Here is a 23679-nt window from a genome sequence, read left to right on the forward strand (position 1 = left end):
GCAAAGAAATCAATCTTTTTTTGCTCCCTCCAGTGAATATTGGTGTTCAACACAAATACAACACAAACTTTGATTTAAAATGTTATATATTTTAACATTATACTTCAAATACCCCTTTTTTTTGTACATCTTTCCATTAATATCATTAGAACAATGACGTGTGAACTTATTTTACAGAGGAAAATTGTATTAATACATAAATCTGTGATTAAAGTTGCTTAATAACAATATTTAAGGCATCCTTTTTCTGCAAAGTCTGTGATGTCATGTGAAATAATGATAATGATGTAGTGCACCTCCTGGCCGCTAGATGTCCCTGTGGCGCTGCTTGTGGAAAAACAGTGTGTCAGCTGCCGTCAGCTGCTCTGCACCGGTTCGTCCTTCCTGTTGCTCTGTAGCGGAGCCAGACTTTGGAACTGTTATTAACATTTGCAGGTAAGTGCCATAAAATAGATGTTTTATTGCTGTTGTAGCTGTGGTGTATGGACGTGTTGCTCCCCCACTGAGACCTGAATTGACTCTGGCCAGCACAGGAAGGGGGAGCGAAGAAGAGGCAAGAAGCTAGCTGAGCTAACTGACAGGTGCTTCCTTTATCAGACATGTGCACACCCTAGGTGGCAATGAAGTGTTTAAAATAGAGTTTGAAAGGGTTTTTTTATATAACAATATGTGTAATATTTATTATATTCTTAATACCTCGATTTGTATGAGTGTCTGTTTGATCTGAAGGTTCAAAGGAAGCTTCAGACTATGCTCAGTGTCCGAAGTTGGAACTAGTGGTAGCTGCTAGTGCTGCTGTCTCATTGTTGATGATTTTCTCCCCTTTTGTGTTTTATTTCTCGATTTCCTCTCAGTTTTGGATCATGAAGTTCTCAAAGGAGGCCGTGCAGTCCGCTGCCAAAGAGTTCCTGCAGTTTGTTAACAAGGGGCCGTCTCCATATCACGGTAACTTCTGGAAAACTGGAGATTTAGCCTTGAAGTATGCAGGATTCTTATCAAGAAACCTCACATATGCTTGTGCATTTAAACGGACTAATACATTTCTGTCCTGATTTCAATGCATTTGAACTAGTACGTTTTATTTTCTTAAACAGAAAATACCCTGTTACACTATGAACTGTAATTTAATATTCTGGTGATGACGTATATCATTATAGAATTGAGATTCTTGAATTAAATACAAGTAGCGATGTCAAATTCCAAAGTGTAAATATACGCCAATACTCATAAATGTCATGCATTAAAAAATCCAACTTAAATATAAGTACTAGTAACAATGACCTTAACTTAAAGTATCAAATAGTATTACTCTTCATAGTGTAAAATAATATAATAACAATTAATAAATAGTCTAATTTGCTTTAGACCTCAGAATATGTGACACATTTTTTAAACCCAAACTACTGCTGGCAAATGTAATGGTGTCACATTTTATAACCTTAATATTGTACGTTGTGGATTTACACACGTTTTCCTCTGTTTCTTAAATTCTGCTGTCAGAATCACTTTTCTTTAATATTTTGAGATCAACAGATGAGGTAAAGTTCTAGATGTGTTTGATAAGGAAGCCGGGTGATCCCCTTCCAGCTGTGAGATATGAAGTTCTCTCCTGTACAGTGAAAATGATGAGATTTGTGCATGTGTCAGCGTTAAAAAGGGTCCAAGTCGAGACGCTGTTCGGTTCAACAGATGTCTTTGAGTTTGTGATAAGATAAAGATTCTGAAGATGTTTCATAATAACTTACCTCTGCCCTTGCACTCTGACCATTGGCATCCAGACAGTAAGAGCAATAAAAATTGACTTGATACACAAGTCATTTATAAATGGTCTCAAGCAGACTCCATATATCCTTATGAACAGTCACCAATAGAAAGATGGAGCATTATTTTTCCTTTTTCCCTCCCTCCCTGCAGTGGTAGAAGAATGCAAGCGGCGTTTGTTGGCTGCGGGATTCATCGAGCTGAAGGAATCGGAGCAGTGGGACATCAAACCGGCCAGCAAGGTGAGTCAGAGCTCATCATCTTCTACAAGAGTCATGAGCTGGTCAGTTTGAGCCATTTTTCACCTTCAATATTTTTGCCTCTGCAGTATTTCTTGACCAGGAACTTCTCCAGCCTCATTGCCTTCGCTGTGGGCGGACGCTACCTGCCAGGAAATGGCTTCTCTATGATCGGAGCCCACACAGACAGCCCCTGTCTGAGGGTGAGAGCCCAAACACATCTGCCTGTCTTATCACAATCTGCCTTTAACCTTTTCTTTTTAAGATCCATAGAAATCACCATCGCAGTTGAGTGAATTGGGTGTTTTTGAGTTTCTGGTTTTCTGTTGCCTCAGGTGAAGACTAGGTCTAAGAAGACGAAGAATGGCTGCCTGCAGGTCGGGGTGGAGTGTTACGGCGGCGGCATCTGGAACACCTGGTTTGACCGTGACCTGACCGTCGCCGGCCGCGTCATTGTCAAGGTACCAGTATCATCTTTTCTTAATTATTGTTAGGACTATTTCAGCATGAGACTCTATTTAGACGTTATTATAACAAAACAACAGATATTAGGTGTTAGTTAGCGATCTAAGCTGATGGATTCCACCCCCTCGTTCCTCTCCTCCTCTTGCAGAGTGGAGACAAGCTGGTCAGCCGGCTGGTCCACGTCTCCAAGCCTCTGCTCAGGATCCCTCACCTGGCCATCCACCTGCAGCGGGACATGAACGACTCCTTCGGCCCCAACAAAGAGAACCACCTGTAAGTAGCAACACACCGTACCAGGGGCTTTATTAAAGAATATTACATTTGATGGATTCATATACATAAGGGAGATGACAAGAATAAAAACAGGACGACCAAACTGGTTATTAAAACAGTGAGGTTGAGTTTCAAATGAGCTTAAAGAAGGAAACATAATTTATTTAGAATATATGTTTCTCTATTGTGGTTGTACCTGATGTTTTCCTCACAGTTGACACAGAATTTGTTTTTATTTCGTTCACATATACTATACTACTATAAAACTAGTTTTACAGCTCGGTTTGACTGTGGTGTTTGGTGCCAAAATGATAATGTGTGCTTTAATGCGTTTCTGTCCTAGTGTGCCCATCATCGCCACCGCTATCCAGGAGGAGCTGGAGACGGGACGTGCTTCCTCCGGAGACGCTTCCTGTGCTGTCACCACGGTAAAACCAGCCGGTCACACACATCTGATATCGCGCCATCTAAATACAGAGAAACATTAAATCGCTTGTCGGGAGTCAAGCCAAGAATATTGTCTCTTTTTTTAAATGTCACACTGGCCTGGTCAAGTCTAGGATATTTCAAGTTTAGCTTTTAAACACTAAATTATGGGTGTTTTATGTCAGATTTGAGTGTTCGTAGCTTTAGAGTTGACCAATGAAAAGATATAAAAATCAGTTTGAAAAAGGTACAAGAACGATCGGCAAATGGAGGAAGCAAATGAAAATTAAACAAAGGCTAAATGTTGTATCCCCTTCCCTCCTCAGGCAGAGAAGCACCACCCGGTGCTGGTGAAGGTGCTGTGCTCGGAGCTGGGTGTCCAGCCCGACGCCCTCCTGGACTTTGAGCTCTGTCTGGCAGACACTCAGCCCGCGGTGAGTCTCCAGCCAGTGAACCAGTGACTCCTGTCACTCCTAATAATTCCATTTTTCACCCTAAAGCGACAGGGATCTCAGCCAATCAGCAGAAACTCATGATTTTTCAAAACACTCGCACAGAATCAAGGAAAATTATATGTTAATATTTTATTAAATTGGTGGCAGTGTAAGTAGTGTATTTTTTTTCTTTCAGCAATAAAGATTAAAAAAATACACAAACTTTTATTATGCTGTACCATCTATTTAGTCTGCTGTTAAATTACCGAGTTAAAGTATTTAACACATTTTTTACGTATTCTTAAGTGAAATAAGACCATCATTGATGATCATAAAGAGAAATTAAGAGGTTCAGCTCATTATATTTTGTGTTTATGATGTTGCGGTCCCAAGTTTTCAGCCAATCAAACTACTTATATGTTCTCTCTCCACTGGGTCTTGGATTGAGAATCAGATGGTGATGGAAAGCATAAATTACATATTTGTTATTTTCTTTTCTTTTTCTCTTGTCTAGGCTTTGGGAGGTGTGTTCGATGAGTTCATTTACTCTGCTCGTCTGGACAACCTTCACAGCTGCTACTGCGCCCTGCAGGTCACACTCCACCCCCACACGTCCACACCCTTATGATGCTTTCTAGCACATTTATTTCTACCTTCCAGTTTATTTGCCGTCATTTAACAGATTTTTTTTAAAGAATTGAATCACAGAGTGGGACCTTATTTTACATTTCTCCTCTTTTCACACTGCATTTCTGTCTGTTCTCTCTCTCAGGGGCTGATGCAGTCCTGCTCTGTTGAATCTCTGGCAGAAGAGCCCAACATCCGCATGATCACTCTGTACGACAACGAGGAGGTGAGTGCTGACAGAGGCCTTTCAAAGATGGGGAAAATGAACCAATGTGGGAGATCTGCTTAAGTTATTGGACTAGAATTTGGCATAAAGTGACTTTGAATGCATCGTGACAGCTGGTGCTTATCGGTTGTGCTCAGTGTCTGCCAAACAGCTGTTGCCTTGGGCTTTCTCACATACTTAGCAGGCAATAGTGCAGAATATCTCACAGATGTGTTTTTACACTTTAAGGCATTTTGTGGATGAAACAGTAAAAAGATCAATAGATGAATCAATAACGAACGTGGGAGCACGTCACAAAACTTTACTTTTAGTGATGTCGTATTGTGTTTTTCCTGTAGGTGGGGTCAGAGAGCGCTCAGGGTGCTCAGTCCAACCTGACGGAGCTCATCCTCACCCGCCTCGCCTCCTGCCCCTCCAACCTCACTGCTTTCCAGCAGGCGGCGCCGCTCTCTTTCATGATCAGCGCCGACATGGCTCACGCCGTGCACCCCAACTACCCGTCAGTATCCGCATGACAACAGAGCTGTTAAAACCAGATCACAATCACACATCGCACTTTGGGAAAAAACATTTTGAATAGATGAATTTACATACATCATTGTACGTAAGGTCTCATCAGCTGTAGGGAGAGTGCAGTCAATCTCACTTGGTTGGTTTTAATCAAAGCACTTTCCTCTCAGGGAGAAGCATGAGGAGAACCACCGACCAGCTTTCCACAAGGTGAATACATCTCTGAATGAGTGCTAAATCCCGAAATTGTGCTTAATGACCACATGGTATAAAAATTGTATAGTATAGTATATATAACATTTTTCTTTCAGGGTCCAGTGATCAAGTTTAACAGCAATCAGCGCTACGCCAGCACGGCCGTGACCGCCTCCGTCGTTCGAGAGATCGCCAGCTGCGTGGAGGTGCCTCTGCAGGTACCGTGTGTTTGTGTGGATGCATTGTTCTGAGATGGAGGCCAAGCAGATTTTCATTTCTTTGTGTGTCTCAAGACACTCGACAGCAAATCTCCTAGCAACGTGTCGGACAGCTCCAGGACGACACAGAGAGGAAAAGAACAATGTGTGAAATGAAGACACTGGGACAAAAGCCATGGCAGCCTACTGACATGAATTATTAGAAAATAATGGAACAGCACAGATGATGGAAGATCATATTTAATATCTGGGGTTACAAACTCATATAATATAATGTAATTATAGAACCGATTCATTTTGAAATGTGGAATTTGATTGAAAAGAACACAAATTTCTAATCAATTCAAAATATCTAATCATATAAAAATTCAGAAAATACATCAGCAGAGCGGTGACATTACTGCACAGAGCGCTCAGCAGCACGGAAAATGGAAAGGATGGAAATAGAGACGGACAGAAGCTCAGTGACAAACATTATCCTGAAAACAAAGTCAAAGTAAATTTCCTTCATTAAGAAATCGTCACAGTGTTGCCACCTAGAAGCCACTCGGGGAAGAGAAGCTACCTGTGTTTCTTATCCTTCGCAAACAGTTTGACATGTGACCCCTGATCCTCTGCAGGACGTGATGGTGCGTAACGACAGCCCATGTGGAACCACCATCGGACCCATCCTGGCTGCCCGCCTCGGCATCCCCGTGGTGGACATCGGAGGTCCGCAGCTCTCTATGCACTCCATCAGGGAGATGTGCTGCACCTCCAGTGTCCTACAGAGCATCGTCCTCTTTGAGGTAAACAAACGCACCTTTTCTGTCAGAAGAACAGTTGAGGGATTAATCTGCAAACTCTGACCAATACCAGCCCAGGAAACCTAAGTAAAAACGTGAGAGCGCTGGTAGAAATGCTCACAAACGCAGAGAGCTTCTAAGATTGATCAGTGGCCCGGAAGCACAGAGATTCATGATGGATGTTAAGCAGAACATATGTTGACCCATTCTGCAGGTTTAGAATTGCAATATAAAACAATGAGATGTACATAAACTGCAGCCAACGCAGATCTTACTCAGATTTACTCCTGCTACCTTTTTCTCAGTCGCTGGTGTTTCCTGACACTTATTCAACACATGTTTCCTGCAGATTGAGATTTTTCTCACATCTTCTCTCGGGTCTCTAAGCTTTGTGTCACCGAAGATTTAAAATATTCGGCTTATGACTCACTGACATTATTTTTTTTTACCCTTTGCAGAAATGTGTCATATTTACCATTATTTGGACTTTGAAATGTTTTAATGACCCCACTTCCTGTCTGCTTACCCCTGCAGGGTTTCTTCCAGCATTTCCCCAGAGTGAGGAGCCAACTGTTCGTCGATTAGACGGATCATAGGAAGGATCATAATTGAATGAGGAAAAAAAGTAATCACACGTCATTTTTCAACAGATGTTGAGGCACATGAGTGTTGAAATTAGAATGGTGAAGATGACAGATGCACCCCCACGTCAAAACCCAACTAGCTGTAATTCTGAAAGGAAAATTACAAAGCAAAGCACTTATCGATCTTTCTTACGGAATAAAGTTGTTAAGAAAAGAATACTGCAGCGTCTTTCCTCGTGTTGTCTGTTCTTTCTTTCCTTTTCAGACAAAACATGGCAAAGGCAAATACACAACTGACGGTGAATGTAGAAGCCTCCGTCCTGCAGGGAGACGGCTGCTCTAATTAAATTTCACCTCCTCAGGTTTATTAAAGCACCGAGAGGAGCCAGATGTGCCGCTCTGCCAAGTGTCAGGACAGGTTTTTGGCAGAAAGAGACGGACCTCGAACGCACGTGAGCCACATCGTGATGCAGCAGCGAGGAGGATAATGACAAAAACAACTGAGCTGCAAATCAATATCACAGTCATGTAGTCTTTTCTGTCTGGTTTGGGTCTGTGTTCATTTACTATCCCTCTGCCTTCTCACGTTTACATTATTAATATTTGATTCATGTAATATACCCCATGTGTGCAGTCGGGTAACATAGGAATATTTATCATGAAAGCAGCTGAAATAAAAGAATGTCCTCTAAACTGATTACAGAGCCTCACAATGGGGTAATAAAGGCGTTAGTCTCTGTTCATATGGTTTATCAGCTACGCATATTAGAAAAATCATAAAAATGCAAATCACCTCCTTCGCTGCAGGCTTTGGGTGTTCCTGATTGGTAGGTTAAGCTTTACTTACGACTCATAGGTCCATATCAGTATTAATAAGTGAGAAAAAAAACAAAAATAGAGAAATGCTATCATCACACTTCAAATCCACCCGGATTAAAAACACAATATGCACTTTGGTTTCAGATGTTTGTGTTGTCTGTTAAGGCCCTTTGAGTGATTTACTCATCGTAATCTGCATAAAATTCTTCAGTAGAGCATGAGAGGTGGGGACATAATATATAACATGCACTAATCCTGGACACCTGTTGCTATAGCTATTGGTGCATATTGGGCAAACTGCATATTGGAGTAAGTGACCTGCAAAGTGAAGCATTTGCTCTCTGGCAAGGCGGTTTAATATATAAAGCATGTTTTATTCACCAATTTATTTTTAAATCATGAAAGCCAAGTTTGAAACAGTAAAATAAAATGAAAATAAAAGAGGTAAAGGAAATATAAAAGGATAAAGCTGTATTAAACCTTTTAGATTAATTATAACAGCTGTGTAAAATAGTAAAATAAAATTATTCATGGTTGTGTTTTGTATTTATAATGATTGAAGGTTTTTGCATTCTATTGGCCAGGTATACATATCTGAAGTATTCAAATGTACATCTGAAGACTTAAAACAATTACACAAATACAAAAACGAATGCATTCAACATATTTATCAACCATTTGTTCAATTTGAGCTATTTTTCATTGGTTTAAAATAAATGAATATTTCACCTGGTTGTCAATGCTGTTGTCATTTAACTAGTTAATGGGGCTGTGGTTTTATTTCATTTCTTGCAGTGTGGCGCCTCCTCTAATTCGCGTTTTCCCAGCCAACCACTCTCTCACTCTCTCTCTCGCTCTCTCTGTCTCTCTCGCACCCACTCGTCCACACTCCATCAGTGGTGTGCATCCTCATCTTCCTCCTCCTCCTCATCAGCAGCAGCAGAAGAAGAAGAAGACGCCTCTCCTCGGAGATGGAGAGCTGCTGAAAAGTGCAGGAGCAGCGGCAGCACTCGCAGTGGAGGGGCGGCTCTCCACTCCTTCTCCTCCTCCTCTTCCTCCTCCACCTCTTCCTCGCTCCGGTGGATGCTGGATGTACCATGAGGTCTCCGCGGCTCTGGGCGGCTCTGTGCCTCCTCCTCACCGCCTCCTGCCGGCTGTGCGCGGCCGCCCGACACGGTAAGACTTCCCACTCGATCCCAAACACATGGAGACAGACTCACTTGTCATTTTTAACCCACCTCGGTGCATCCAGACGCGGGGAGGCGGTGCGTAAATCACGACTCACCCGGCGAAGACTCCCTGTTGCTGCGTTCTTTTACACTTGGCTGCGAGTTTATGACACAGTTTATAACATTTTACAAGGGTTTAAAAGAAATAACAGTTTTCCCTTATGCATCTTTCACTAAAACACCCTGCATGATATTTATAATTTTCCTATAATATTTAGATAATAAACCTATAAGTTGTTTTTTTGTTGTTGTGCCATCTCAGTGAAATTGATTTATCTATATACATCAATGTAAGAGCCCTCTCTGCTGTCGTCCTCCATCTTATATGTGCATCTGCTTTATAACTGTTGACAGAGGGATGTTTCTGTATCTGCCTGAATGAATCATGTTGTTGTTTGGTCCGCAACAAACAGCAGGAGAGCAGCAGAGGAGAAGAGGGAGGGATGGTTGGATGGGTTTGTTTGTTTTGGCTGAGTCTTCATCAGTTTCTGCGTGAAGCCAATATCCAATAGCCATCATCTTTATTAACCTACAAGTGCTTACTGTACACTATTTCCCCTCCGAGCATCGCCCACAGTGGCTCGGTGGAGAAGTGTGCTCAGAGGCAACATCTTCGTAAACAAGAACACTTCCTTGATTCCGGGGGCGATGTAAATTTAGAATAGTGCACACTGAAGCTGGAAAAATTGATATCCCAACAGTAACACTAGTGATCCTGCAAGAATATATGTTCAACTAGTGTTGTGATATTAGTAAAAGTAATAATAACCAAAGCCCTGGGGACACATGCAAACGATTGTCTGAAGTTCACTGTTAAAAGTCTGTATTCCTATAGGAATATCACTTACTAAAGGGGGTATTTTGCCCTTTACTCTCAAATGCTACTTTGTTGAAAACTATGCCAGAATATCCTTCTGGTATAGGCAAGCGTCCTATTCTCTTAACTTTATGTCTGAGCTCTGTCTGGATATAGGAGATAAGATATTTGACACAACAGTATCATGACAAGATCTATTTCAATTTTCCTCAGCAAAGGAAATTATTCAGACTTGGACGTTGTGCCCTCACGACCCCTTGTGCCTTTCCCTGGTCAGTAATATATCTGTGGTTTAAAACTGAATATAATTTCACTGCTCCACAGAGAAAGAGATTATAGATATTATAGAGCACTATTAAACCAGTAAGCCAGCAATCGACGTATAAGATTGCTTTGAAATCTTAGCAACCAGCTGTGTTTTGAGGGGTGTTGTGCATCAAATATCGATCGGGGTAATTGAGATCCCACAGGTTTATTACGTGTGAATGTCGAAATGGAAACTATAGGGCACTCTAAACTCCAAATCAAAGCAGATGATAATAATGTTGGCCGTGAAACTGTAGAGAGCAAGTGTTCGCTCCAAATTAAAACCAAAAGTCTCATTAAAAAGCCGTAGAGCGTTTACATTTCAAATACTCCATCGACTTCCTAACGGGTGTGAATATCAAAGCAGCATTAGGTGACATCACGCTCGCAGCCATGACTCATTTTTGACCCCCATCGCCGTCTGCTCGCAGCAATTACACAGGCCTCCTGCTTCCTTGATGTACCTAACACGGTGCAGTGTTTCAGCACCACGGACAGCGAGCCGCCGGAATATTTCAGCACCACGGAGAGCGAAAAGGCCGCGATTCCACCTGCAGCAGAATAACGTGGATTCATTATTTATTATAATGTTCCACAGGGAATCCTACAGATTTCATTTTCTCACAGCCAAAATAGAATTATTTTCTTTTAATGCCTCCTAAAGAGACTCATGATGTTCGTCTATATGGAGATTGTCGCGACAGCTTTATGGTATTTTTTAGTGTCATGCTTTGATATTTTCACAGGGGTATAAAGCTTTTTGTGATGGTGAAATTGCTCAAGGATTATAGTTAATGGGCCATTACAGCCTCACTTATAGCACAACTGTATAATTAAAGTCGCGTCAACTGTAAAAAGGGAATAAAAGTAAGGAATTCATGGCTGTAGCACTGAGAGGAATAAGATCTCAAGGTAAAATGTTATATATGGTGAGAAAGAATACATGGATCGGCCCCCTTATTAGAATGTTTTCTTCCCTGACACATTCTGCATCCTTCCATCAAGTGCCATGGTAATCTGTCCAGCAGTTTAATGTGTGATCTTGCTAACAGATAAAAAAGGAAAACGCAGAAGAAAACACAACCTCCATCCTTTTGCTTTTTTAGAGTCTGATTGAAACTCTACAGAGAATGAACTTGAATAAAAATTGATTTCACGTCTTTGTTAAAGGCCAAGGCTGCCATTGCTCTTTATTTTACTGTCAACAAATCTGATGAAAAGACCAAAACTGAACACGGTTTTCCTCCGTCTCTCAACACTTTATAACTTCCTCACTCTGTGTCTCTCTTCCCCAAACCCATTGGCTCCCACTGAAGATAAAAACCTTTAGAAAAACACTTCACAAATATATATTTTTCAATCTTTAATAGTGAATAAATTGGGGACTATTTTTCAGCAGCGGATGAATACACATTCTGTGCTTTAGTGAGAATTTAAGGGGTGAGTCATGAATAAAAAAAAAATTGACAGTGTGTGTGGTTATGGTAATGAGGATACTTGCCAGCCAGTGCGATAGTGTGACTCACTGATGTGTGTTTGATAGTTTGTGGAAACAGTGGCACACAAGGAACAAGAGCCATTAGGCTGCGATACACATGCTGCACTTGGTTGTAGGAGACATTCATTGCTGTTTTTGTAGCTGGGGGGGATTATTAGTGTCGGCACGGAGGTAGAGAAGACGCAGGTTTTGTTCTGTTCCTTCCAGACTGACTCACTCCACCTTAAATATCCTCTGGCAGGCGGACCAGAGGGCGAGCTCACACTCACGGCATCAGTGGCCGCAAATGCCAGAAGCACCATTATGAGAACTACTCTGAATTGAGTCTGACAGGCAGTTAATGGGCGATAAAAGCAGAGCACGGCGACCCTGATGGTAATGATGGCGGGCTGGAGTTTGAGTGTATCATGAGTCTGGAAAAAAAATAGAAAAACTGCAAATGAAACTGATATTCCGTCCCAAATTTAATTGCTTAGTTGTGCAGTCTTTTGGAAGCTGCTTCTTCATTCAAATTCCATATCTATTCCTCATTTTGCTGTGCTAGTGACCCGTAAATTCAATCGAACTGTTAATGTTAACGATAGGCCCCCGTATTTTTGTTAATATACAGTCTCGACAAATTCTCACACCAAAAAGACGAATAGGTAATTTGTAGATTAATTTCAAAACACCTAAGTTTAGGCAAGAACCTGATCTGTATCGAGCTTTAATTCAATGTTGGCTTTTGCAATATTTATCCAAGACCACCGTCTTTCCCCGCCTTGTGTCTTGACTTGTCTCAGCAGAATCAAAACCATCAGTCATGCTTTCGTTTCCTATTTCCACACTAATGCCTAACGCAATTTCCGGGAGACAGGATTATTTATAACGGCCTAAATGCAGCGCCGTTGCTCGCCTGCTTACCTTGACAAGAAAACAAATGAATTGTCCTGTGCGAAACACTCAACTTGAAGCGCGGACTCTCGCTGTCATTGTCCCTCGTCTTCTTTCCGTAACGGTTACGTCTCTGGTGTCCGCACATGACCCGAATGTCACACCTTGAGATATAAACCTGTCAGAAGCTAGCGAGCGGCCATGAGTGGAGGTCAATGAGGAGAGAACAAATAGCCTTATGTGACAGAAGAAGGTCTTGTGAGGACAATAAAACCAGGACATGATTTTCTAAAGCTCCAGGATATTAGTAAGTGGCCCTAAACCATCCAATTAAAGGAGTGCAAAGTTTTAAGTTTTGTCTTTTTGATGTCCTGCTGCTGAATTTTGACTTTTTGCAGCCTGGATTCAGAGCGATTCCCCAGGCAGCACTAAAGTAAGATAAATGCAAGGATCACATTTGCACACCTTTTTAAGCAGTGCACACAAATGCAGCTCCTGAGCCTCATGGGCACAATTCTCCACAGTTCCCCCTGTGTTTTAATTTGAAAAAGCAAAGAGAAAAGAACAGATTTGTGACGAGTGATGGGTGACGGACCGATCTAATCTATGATGAGACAGAAACCCCGCCTTTGTAATTATAGACGCCACTCTACACCGTTTTTTTTTTTTACACAGACACGACCACATCTCAGAAAAACAAAATGGAGCTGATGGTGCTGGGTTGTGAGCATGTGATGGAGGGCGTACTGAGCCAGACGGAGACTTTCCACAGTGCCTACTCGCTCTAATTGGTTTTATCTGAAGAGTGAAGTTGTGAGAAGGGCGAGAGAAGCCGGAGAAGTTTCCCCAGAGAAATGTAAAGAGCCGCCGGCTGACGTCAGTCGTTTTTTCTGGTAAAACTGAATCCGACAGGAGAGAATGTTTGTTACTATGTCGGTTTCTATGGCACCTTGAGTTGAAATCCAACTAAAAGGCACAAGTCTCCCTCTTACAGAGTCTGTAAACAAGGCTTTATACATAAAGCTATTGCAGGAAGCTTGTTTCAACTCTTTGCAATGCAAATCAACTGGTGGTTGTGAATTAGCAAATTCAACTACCAAGACATTCAAAAGTGATGCGACACCTTTTTGTAGTTATATATTCAGCTTTTTATCTGGATGCACTACGTCTGGGTGAAATGGCCAAAACTTATATCTAGATAAAAAAAGTTTTGTATTAGTCGTTATCAATAACTATAACAACAAATGTCACATTATTATTTATTTTATGATGATTTTTCCTCCCAAGTGCAGGTTGTGCTTTCAAACTTCTCCTCCAGATATAAATATATTGGACTTTTGTGATATTGCTATTGCTATTATAATGTTTTATAACCCAGTGGTTTTCTCTTTTTGATCTTTCACTCAAAAACTGGAAAAAAAAACAGAAAGCGATTTAAAGATCAAACCAAACCGAGACGATATCCTGATTTTGCAAATGGAAGTGCCAATGAAAAAGGATTAATTGTAAACCAACTCCAAGCCAGTATAAATGTAGTGTGAGGATATTTAAAGTGAATGAATTGCACATGAGCCGTTTATATTGCACCGACAGATGAATATTGCACAGTTGAGACTTAATAATGTTACTGACACACGGTAAGTAAAGGGAGTGAAAGGAATTGGATCGCACTGCTGTCTAGGATTCCCTCCTGAGGCCAATGTGGTTTACAGACGTCTACACAGCCCTGTTGACTCCACGCATCCTCACATGACACCAAATCCTTTTTCACAACAGACCGGTGGGACGAGGTTCATATGAGACTGAACTAACTCCTCCAGGATCGAGTGTTTTCCTCGCAGTGCATTGATCAATCTGGCGCTGCTGATTAGCGACCCAATTACACCCAAACGAGCGGGTAATGTCGTGTATTGGAGGAGGTGATGGAGTGTGGCGTGACCGATGACAGTGACGGACAGGCCGCATGACGAGCTGATCCAGATCTCTCTCCGAGAAGCAGACGGTCGAAGAGAAAGAGAGACAGAGGAGAAGCGAGGACGGGGGACGGAGAGATAAGACGGCGGGGAGGGAGGGAGGGAGGGATGCGTGGGTGCAGGAGAGAGGACAGAGCAGAGATTAGTCATCATGTGGAGTTTGGGCCGAGGGGGGGGGGTCGATGGACGGATGCATGGAGAATCTCTCCATTCTATGTTTAGCCGCGTCTCGGCTTTCTGGTTTAATGGAGATTCCCCTCCCTGATAGCTGCTGCTCAGGCAGTTTGTTTGTGTCGTCACGTAGTCGATACTCTGTCTGTTTATTTTTATAGATTACAGGTAGAAGGAAAAAATAAACTCAGTCAATCAGGTCCGGTGTAGAGGAGAGAATCCCATCTACTCAAACCTTTACTTCTGCAGGTTGCTCTTGCTTTCTGGACGACAAAAATCTTCTTATCTTATCTCTCTGTAACTGGGTTGTACTTATGACTGACATGTGTCAGAGGTAATGAAATCTAATCAGCATCAGAGAGAAGAGACTGGAAACAGTGAAGCAGCACAGATACCGGAAGGGAAATCACTGCAGGAAGAAAGCTCAATGTGTTTTCCTAGGTCGTCCATACTGCAGGACAGAGAATGTATTCTTACATTATCGCGGGACGTGTGAATAATACACAGGAGAATATAAATCCTTAATGAAAACCTTGAGCAAACAGGCGTAAATACACAGCGCGGAGCGAGCGGTTCTCGCATCTGTTGCTTTTTACTGCCTCGCTACAGATTAGGAGCTGGGAAAAGGTCAACGGTAACACACACAGACATATGCATTCACGCACACGTTCCCATTCAGAGACAGCAACGCAAGATTGTCATCAAGCACAGCTTTGCGTTCTCGTGGGCCTCCCCGAACTCGTTGTAATTGACTAAACTTGATAGGATTTTTGAAGGTTTCTTTAACTGTGGGTTCGATGTTTTATGGCAGAAAAGAATTAAGAAACCATCACTCTTGAGCATTTGGAGCCAGAGGTCGAGAAAAGGATTCGAGGTCACTACATCAGAAATGTGAATACTTTAAATGAGGGAAACCACCTTTGAGTCACTTTTGTTTGGCTTTTCGCTTTGTGCATTAACATTATGAGACGTATAAAAGAAGAAAATCCACCCATCCATCTATAATCTGTACCCCTTAACCTTTCAGTTCATTTTAACTCCCTCAAGTAAGTTTTGCAGCTGCTCAAAAATTCAGTGTTTCTCAGTCTGACCTCGGTTTTCTATTTTTTCTGTTGTCTGCAGGCTGCTTGTTTGAGAAGAGGCTCTGTCCCAGGGATCAGCTGTGCAGTGACGGTGAGTCTTTGACCTCACACACACTCACGTCACACAACATCTTTGTCCACAGCTGTTGACCGAGTGAAAAACAATGACACCGCTTTTAGAATCCTCAGGACCTGCAAAACATATAGACACAAAATGGCTCCTGCGAGGAATGGCCCCTGAAAGACTCCGTCTCCCACAGGATCATAATTACTATGCCATGTCCATTCCAGTCTGATCGCCTGGATTACTTCCAAGTAAGCGTAGAGGTCTGATGTTGCATTTTAATCGACACTGTATATGTATATGTATTCTGCTATGATAACCTCAAGTAAGTAATAAAAAGAAAGATGAGATAATTTCCTTTAGAAAATTAATAAATCCAATATTTCTACGAGAATCTATACGCCACTTTCTTTTCACACATTCCTGAAGCCGAAGTCCGAGCTGAATCGTCAAACTGATCTCCCCCGGGGAGGCTGACGTGGACACTTTCTCGCCCCAGCAGCTCATATTTACGGTGCCTCGAATGCAACGTGGGGAGAATTTCAAAATCCGCCAATAGCGCGCGATCCCAGCAGGCCACAGATGCAGCCGCATGCTTCAGGAAGCCCTGACGTGTCGTCTGTCCATCAAACAGGCAGGAGCTGGTTAGCCGTCACGGCTCAGCCTGCCATTAACGGGCTGTCTATAATCCCTCAGTGGGTTCTTTACTTCCTGCCTGCCTGTTCAAACACAACGAGGATGTCACTTCAAGAGCGTGCACGTGCATGGGTGTGCGACTGTGTTTCATGCTGCATTATTGATGGCTGTATGTGTCTGTGTCCGCCCCGAGGAGGTAATGTTCCCTGTTTCCAAAGACGGGGACATAATAGGAATTTATGGCGACGTTTTGATGACGCTCTGAGGAAGTGAATGCAGTGAAATGCAAGATTTATATGTGTATAGCGCCAAATCATAATATACATTATCTCAAGCCAGAGCAACAGGTTATATTTTATATATTCTGGACTGCAATACATAGACAATCAATTTTGTAGCGTGGAAGATCTGTAATCTGTGAGGGATCTCTGACAGATAGCAAATGTAATTCCATATGTGTAGAAATAAATACCAGTCCAGCCTGAAATAAATAATAAAATGCCCTAGACATCCCTAATCTGTATTCAACCTGTGGAGTGTTTATGTAAAATAAACTTCATAACATTACATATATTACAGACCTTGTTAACTAAACAGATAATGTGTCTAATATTGCATCAAATAAGTCTAGTTTGTACATTAAGACATTTGTAATCTGTGCTGAATATTAAGAAGGCATTATGAAAACGACACCGTTGGAAAAACAGCCATTTTCACGCCTTTAAACATCTGTGATCCATAATGTATTTGATCACACAGAAATTTAAACTCAGCCCACGTAACTACTACACACCTCAGAGTCGTCATTCCTGAATTGAAGTGTGAGCGAAGGTGACGTGTGTGAGTGTGTGTGTGTGTGTGTGTGTGTGTGTGTGTGTGTGAGATGCACGATACCGGCAGGAAGGTGGAAAGAAAGGGGCATTGATTAACTGGCTCGGAGGAGAGGATGGGGTGAGAGACAACGAGAGAACAGGGAGAAAAAAGTGCGAGAGTGGAACGTAAACAAGGTCTCCCTCCGTCAGTTGCTCTCGGCCAATCACGGACCGTCCCCGGCCGTCTCTATGACAACAGTGACATCACTTGCCTGACGACCGTGTGTCTCCCTTGTGTGTGTGTATGTGTATGTGTGTGTGTGTGTGTGTATGTGTGTGTGTGTTTGATGAGTGCTGGATGGAGACAGAGGTGATGACTCACCACAGCCCACAAATACACACACACCCAAACACATGCACACACACTCTCTGCTTCATTGTGCGTGTGTATGTGGACACTTGGGTGCCGATGAGTGCGTTTTTGTAGAATTGTACCTGTGTGTGTACTTGTTGCTGCATATTTATCATTTGTGTACTTCTGATGGGTTTAATATTGTATGTAAATGTGTGTCTCATGATTATAGAGTGTTGCCTCCATGGTTGTGTATATGGAGTGTACACTTGTTTGTGGGTATCAGTACATACATTATGTCCCTCTTCATGTTCACATACCCTCGTTTGTGTGTGTGTGTGTGTGTGTGTGTGTGGGTGTGTGTGTGTGTGTGTGAATTTCTGTGTTCTCCTTTAAAGTGACTCTGGAGGAGTCTAATTATTTTTTAATCAAGAAAAATACTGAGCCAGATATTTTAAAGGAGACCAATGATGTGTTTTCAGTGATTTTTTCCTTTAGTGGGTTATATAGGCCTGTGAATTAAAAAAGGTCTAAGGTCTCGTTAAAGAGAGCTCCTGAAACACTACACCTCATTTCGTTAATGGGATCCATGAATATGTTAATATGGCCTCCCCCCTGCTCCCCTTCTCCTCACCCTCACAGCGCCACCTGCAGTTGAAAATCCTCTGGTGCTCAGAAATTATGTTTAAAGACTTGATAGAGACTAACAAAGCAAGGTGATGTGAGTGTAGAGGCCGACATTTCCTACCTGTGCTGGAAGTGGTTGACCAATCGCTACAGATTGAGCGAGCTGGCCAATCAAAGTAGACTGGGCCTCATCGGGGGCGGGCCTTAAAGACGCAGGAGCTAAAACCAAGAGTTTCAGACAGAGGCTGAAAAGAGAAGCAGCAGCAAAGGACAGTCTGAGGAAGTTGATGTGTTTTCTTAACCTTTTCAAGCAATAACACAAATTAAAATAATGAAGCCAATTATTAATATTCTTTTTCTATCTATTTAAACGATGAGAAAAATATGTTTTGGTTTCCTAAATGAACTCAAAACTAATATCGGGTGATATTTATAGCTTGAGCTTTTTCTGCCGCTGCAAATGTCATGGCTCAACACTGTGAGCGTCTCAAATTGAATAACATTCAGCAGCATTGTATAGGGATAAATGTCAGGGACAGGTGACTCAAAACTGAGATAACTGACACCAGCGAGAGGTGACAGAGTTAAAATGGAATCGGTGATGCAGCGTATTTGATGTGACCTTCGTTCCAGATAAAATATCATGACCTCTGTCCCGGGCAGATTTGGACTGAGTCTGCTGTTTATGGTGCAAGCAGAGAGGCACAGGACTAAACTGCTGCAAATCCTGCAGAGATAAAAAGTAAACTAATGTCTTGGACCAAACACGACCTTAGTCCAATGAAGGATTGTTTTAAACTGCAGCTGCCATTGTTTGTCCACGAATCTCTTCATTTCACGGCTTGTCGGTCTCTTCCTGTGCAGATGGTTTGTTCGGACAGTGCCAGTCCCCTCACCAGGAGCCCGTCCAGTACCAGGTGTCTGTTCCAGTCCTGCACAAACTCCAGGAAGTCCTCAAAGACCTGATGGTGCAAGGTGAGTTCTTTTATGGCAAGAATCGAAGCTTCACCAACCGCTCACCGCTGTTACAAGAGAACAATCATTCCTTTAATGGGACATACGTGGGTACAAATGTTTGATTGAATGGCTTTTTTTGTCGCCTTCTGGCTGCTCAGGTCTGACGTGGAGGGATGACATCACGCAGGCAATTATTAACCGAGAGCTGAGTCGTGTTCCCACCACCGGCTCCTCCTCTAAAGTCCCAGAGCAAGCATCCAAACAGTAAGAAAACGTGCAGCGTGTCCCCTCGTTAGTCCAGTAAAGAGTCGGGCATAAAAAAGTACATAAAAAAGCTCATAAAATCATGCTTGTAAGATTTAAGAGGCTCTTTAAGCGACTGCCTTTGTCTTATTTCCCAGGGCCTCCAGACTGCCGGGCTCCGCTCAGCAGAGGGTTCAGGGGCCCGAGGACCCCGCCGACCCCGAGATGATGCAACAGTTTGTGGACTACATGATCCTGGATCCCTCCCGCTCCTCCGTGCACATGCAGAGGCCCCTGCTGGACCCGTACACCTACAACCAGGTGGGCAAAAGATGGTTTAGAGAGCATACAGGTACAAACTGAACTGGTTCTTTAAAGATGGAGGATTAATTGCTGGATACCGTTTTCAAAACTTTATTATTATCTTACCTGTGGTGAAAATTGATCAGATCTCTACATGTTATGTCGAGGCTGATGTTTGCAAATATTTTTTTTTATGATTTTGACAAAAAATTAACGATGGTTAAATTTAGGCTAAACATCCAAATTTTTAAACTACACAGGCAACCGCTGCTGGACCACTGTGCAGAAGGATAATCTACAAGTTCATAGCCCATATTCACAATTACAATTTGTCTCATGGGGCTCAACAAGATGTGACATCCCCTGTCCTTAACCCTCAACAAGAATAGATGGTAAATCAATATGTACTTGTTTGTAAATTAACAATTTCCCCCCATAAATAATCCAAATGACATATTTCTATCTTTAAATTATTGGAAATTATATCATGAATAAAATACACCTCCTGATACGTGTCAGGATTATAGAGAAAACAAAACTAGCTCAGTTCAACAATATGATTTACTGTGAAATTTGCAGAGACAAAACCACAGCTTTACTCAACTTTGGAAGTGATTGTTGAGTCACAGTATTTCCAGCAGCAATGGGCCCAAAAAACCAGCAGCAAACAGGAGCCAGACACAGTGAGAGACCAGATGATGAACACAGTAGATCGTTTATCAGCTGCAGGGCTGTTTATTTCCCTCAGGAGCTAGTGGAGCTCAAACCAGGATATAATCTTTCGAGTCATCAGGTGAACACCACTCACAGATGATCGCATCGCTCTGTGTCTGCGGGATGTTAATTTGTCAAAGATGTTTTTTTCTATTCTGCCTCCCAGTGTCCAAAAAACCAACACTTGTCATTTGTTGTTGCAGCAGCAGTATGGTTACCAAGAGGAGGAGGAACGCTCCCTCAACTCTCTGGACGATAATCCAGCCTTTCGCCCAAGGTCCCGGGGAAACCTCCTGGACCAAGACCGTCAGCTTCTCCAAAACCTGCTGTCCTTTTACCTAACCTCCCCTTCCTCCTCCTCTTCCTCCTCCTCATCCTCCTCGTCCTCTCCCGTGCAGTCCCTCTCCCGTAACAGGGGAGCAGTGGCAGCAGCAGCAGCGGTGCCAGGTTTCCCCTCTCCGCTCTCCTCCTCGTCCTCATCCTCCTCATCCTCCTCCTCCTTCTTCCCGGAGCTAGACTTCCCTCTGGACTATGGCGAAGACTACATTTCCCAGATGTCCCAGCTCAACAAACAGCAGCAGCAGGAGCAGGCAGAGAAGAAGACGCAGAAGGACTACAACGCCCTGTCAGGACTGGATGGTGAGAGAGCAGAGAAAAAAAAGATGTGTTGATGGAAAGAGAAGAAGTTCATCACAAAACACATAATATTTTTATAATAACAAATATGATAATGTTAAATTCTGAAATGGACAAGTGGAAAGTCACTTAAAGGTTCACTGAGTAGAATTTGGTGACATCTAGTGGTGGATTTACAATACCAGTAGATGCAAAGGCCTCCATCTCCTGTGTTTTCTCTCTCCCACAGAGCAATCTCTGCAGAGACTGGCTCTGCTGCTCGACCACTACGGCCTGGACATGAAGGATCTGTCCCCCGAGCAGAAAGACAACTTGCCCGCCGCTCTGAAGCAGCTGCAGCTGGACACCTCCTACGCCCACAAACAAACCAAAGGTCGGTGTCACTCCCGCCACCAAAGGTCATCCGCTCATCATTTTGCTCTTCACTGCTGCTGTTAACGCTTCAGAGAGGAGGCCACAGGATCCTGCTCTTTACACTCAGGTTTCATATACTGATCTTTCTGCTAATCTGCATTTAAAATGTACAAATGAATGTATTTAATATGTACAAATGAACTCCTTAACAAGACCTCTCTTTTTGTGCAATAGCCAAAAAATGACAAAAAGTAATAGACAGACTCAGGGTTTCTGTCTCTTAGCGTTCCTGTTGTCACATGCATGTCTTTTTACACTTCTATCAATAAATCAATAAAGGTGAAATCCCCAAATCTGACCTTTATACCATTTGTATAGCGACAAATCACAACATACATTTTTTTCAAGGCACTTCACATACTCAGGTTTAGACCTTACAATATACGAATGCAAATTGTCTTGATTATATTGTGTTTTTGTGTTTTCTATTCAGACAAATTTGGAAACGATGGTACAGGAAGCAAGGTGAGGCTTAATTCTGTTTTTTTTTTAAACCTTCACATTTCTTCAGGTCAAGATTTTAAATTATCTTACGCAGGAATTCAGATTTAAATAATTTTATTCTGAAATAAGATAAAGTCGAAGGGCTGGATCACCCAACTAGTACAGTAACTGTCAATTGAATGAAATGTGTGAGAAGCAGGAAAGCATAATACAAATACTCACTTTCCATTTTGAATTTCACGTCTTTATTTGTCTTCAGATCACAGAGGGTTCAGTGGACCAAAAGATGGTTGCTCCAGAGGCTCCTCCCTCCACCGCCAAGTCCCCCAAAGCAGAGGGGCCCAAGGAAGAGACGGCCCCCGCCGCGGCATCCAACCAGGATGAAGTGGGGAAGAAGGAACTGGCGGCCAAGGCGGAGGAGTACGGCTACATCGTCACCAACCAGAGGTGCGGTGTCTGTGGCTCTAATGTGTTATTATTATGACGTCCTGTGTGTGAATGAATGGATGAATGACTGATGGTGGTGGCTGATGAAATGAGAAAAAGAAGTCATGACGAGATAAGAAAAGGCAGAAAAGTGGGGAACAGGTGAGGCGGTCGATAGGAAGTAAGGAATGAGACAAGACAAAAAGGAAAACAAAATAAACGGAGCAATGAGATGAAAGAAAGGAAAGTGCTGCTTTCTATTTCTGTAGAGAAACTGACCCAGACTGACTGGGGAAAGGAAAAGGAAAGAAGAATGAGGAGCTGAAGGATGAGAGGATAGGGAAGACATTAAACCAAAGAATAAATGAAAGGAAGGGAGAATGGAGGACGGAAGGAAAGAAGAAAGGAAGGAAGAAAGAGGGAAGGGGGTATCAAAATGTAGAAGCAGATCCGCTAAGAGGCTCTCAGTCACATTCCACAACTCTTGATTGGTTGCTGTGTGTTCACGTGTGTTGGTGTGAATGTATTTGTGTGTGTGTGTGTGTGTGTGTCGTGTATGAATGTGTGTGTTTTGTCACCGCAGCCGCCTCAGTCTGAACGACGGGGTGCGATTGCTTCAGCGGCTGTCAGAGAGGATGGGCCTCTCCACCGGCGCCTTCATCAACATCAGGTAGGAGCGAGGACGCCAGGGGGTCGTGAACCCTTGAAATAAAAAAACAAAAAAACACAAATCCCCATCATTCTCGCTTGAAGCCTCTGGATCCTCTTGTCTCTGCTCTCACTTGCTGGATCGCTGGCTTTCATTTGGAGGGATTCAAACCGAAGCTTGGCCCAAGCTGTGTTCTGTGTGAAAAAACCGCGGACGCCAAATGACACGTGAATGGAAGCCGAAGAGCACGTTGCTCTTCTGCATGTGGAAATCATTCACTGCTTGTACTCTGCTTCTTCCTCTTCCTGCTTTTGAGCCATCACTCGCCGTCCAGTGATGTTTGGGCTAAAAGGGAAAATGGTCAAATGACAAAAAAAAGATCTCCTCCTTATCAAGTAATTTTTGTCTGTAATTCTTTATTAAATATGTTTTTTTGCCTCTACAAGGGGGGTTTATCTTTTGTATACTGAAATACAGTATATAGAAGATATTCAAAGGGCCTAAATTTGGCATAAGTGAAAATAAATAATAAAGTAGGATATAATAAATGATAAGATAATAAGGAGTTTTTTTGCAGTGTGGAAAGGGGCCTATCTACTTCTCTTGTTTCATATTTACATTGATAAGCACCTTTTCAACCATTTGACAGTTTCAGTTACAACAGCAGCTTAAGCTTGGATTCGCAGATCGCAGCGATTCAACAGTTTTTCTCTCCCTGTGCGACTCAACACGCGGATCTGCTTTTCTGTGTTTTTTCTCCTCTCAGCGTCGTTGGACCTGCCATCACCTTCAGGATCCGGCCCAATTCCAAGAACCTGACAGCGGGAGATGTGGCAAAGACTGCAGGTGAGGGACCTTTGGTTGGACTGTTGTCAACATGAAGAAGCAAAT

General features: G+C 42.6%; 2 protein-coding genes across 2 annotated transcripts in view; both read left to right on the top strand.

Annotated features, from left to right (window-relative positions):
* Nucleotides 1-338: 338 nt before the first annotated feature.
* Nucleotides 339-6960, top strand: dnpep (aspartyl aminopeptidase). The gene is made up of 15 exons (XM_061067076.1): nt 339-435; nt 855-945; nt 1915-2003; nt 2090-2203; nt 2336-2461; nt 2614-2738; nt 3082-3166; nt 3491-3598; nt 4113-4190; nt 4371-4451; nt 4790-4950; nt 5132-5171; nt 5273-5374; nt 5995-6162; nt 6694-6960. The coding sequence occupies exons 2-15, from the start codon at nt 864-866 to the stop codon at nt 6742-6744; spliced, it is 1410 nt and encodes a 469-aa protein (XP_060923059.1). The 5' UTR covers nt 339-435; nt 855-863; the 3' UTR covers nt 6745-6960.
* Nucleotides 6961-8659: 1699 nt separating this feature from the next.
* Nucleotides 8660-23679, top strand: part of ptprnb (protein tyrosine phosphatase receptor type Nb) — a 22361-nt gene continuing 7341 nt past the window's right edge. Inside the window, exons 1-11 of the mRNA XM_061067069.1 lie at nt 8660-8738; nt 15552-15602; nt 18867-18977; nt 19118-19223; nt 19361-19523; nt 20423-20858; nt 21085-21228; nt 21703-21734; nt 21973-22160; nt 22723-22809; nt 23555-23634. Of these exons, the coding sequence (XP_060923052.1) occupies nt 8660-8738; nt 15552-15602; nt 18867-18977; nt 19118-19223; nt 19361-19523; nt 20423-20858; nt 21085-21228; nt 21703-21734; nt 21973-22160; nt 22723-22809; nt 23555-23634 (1477 nt within the window). The remainder of the gene's footprint in view (nt 8739-15551; nt 15603-18866; nt 18978-19117; nt 19224-19360; nt 19524-20422; nt 20859-21084; nt 21229-21702; nt 21735-21972; nt 22161-22722; nt 22810-23554; nt 23635-23679) is intronic.

This window comes from Limanda limanda, chromosome 23 (assembly GCF_963576545.1).
Source record: "Limanda limanda chromosome 23, fLimLim1.1, whole genome shotgun sequence".
Taxonomy (NCBI): Eukaryota; Metazoa; Chordata; class Actinopteri; order Pleuronectiformes; family Pleuronectidae; genus Limanda; species Limanda limanda.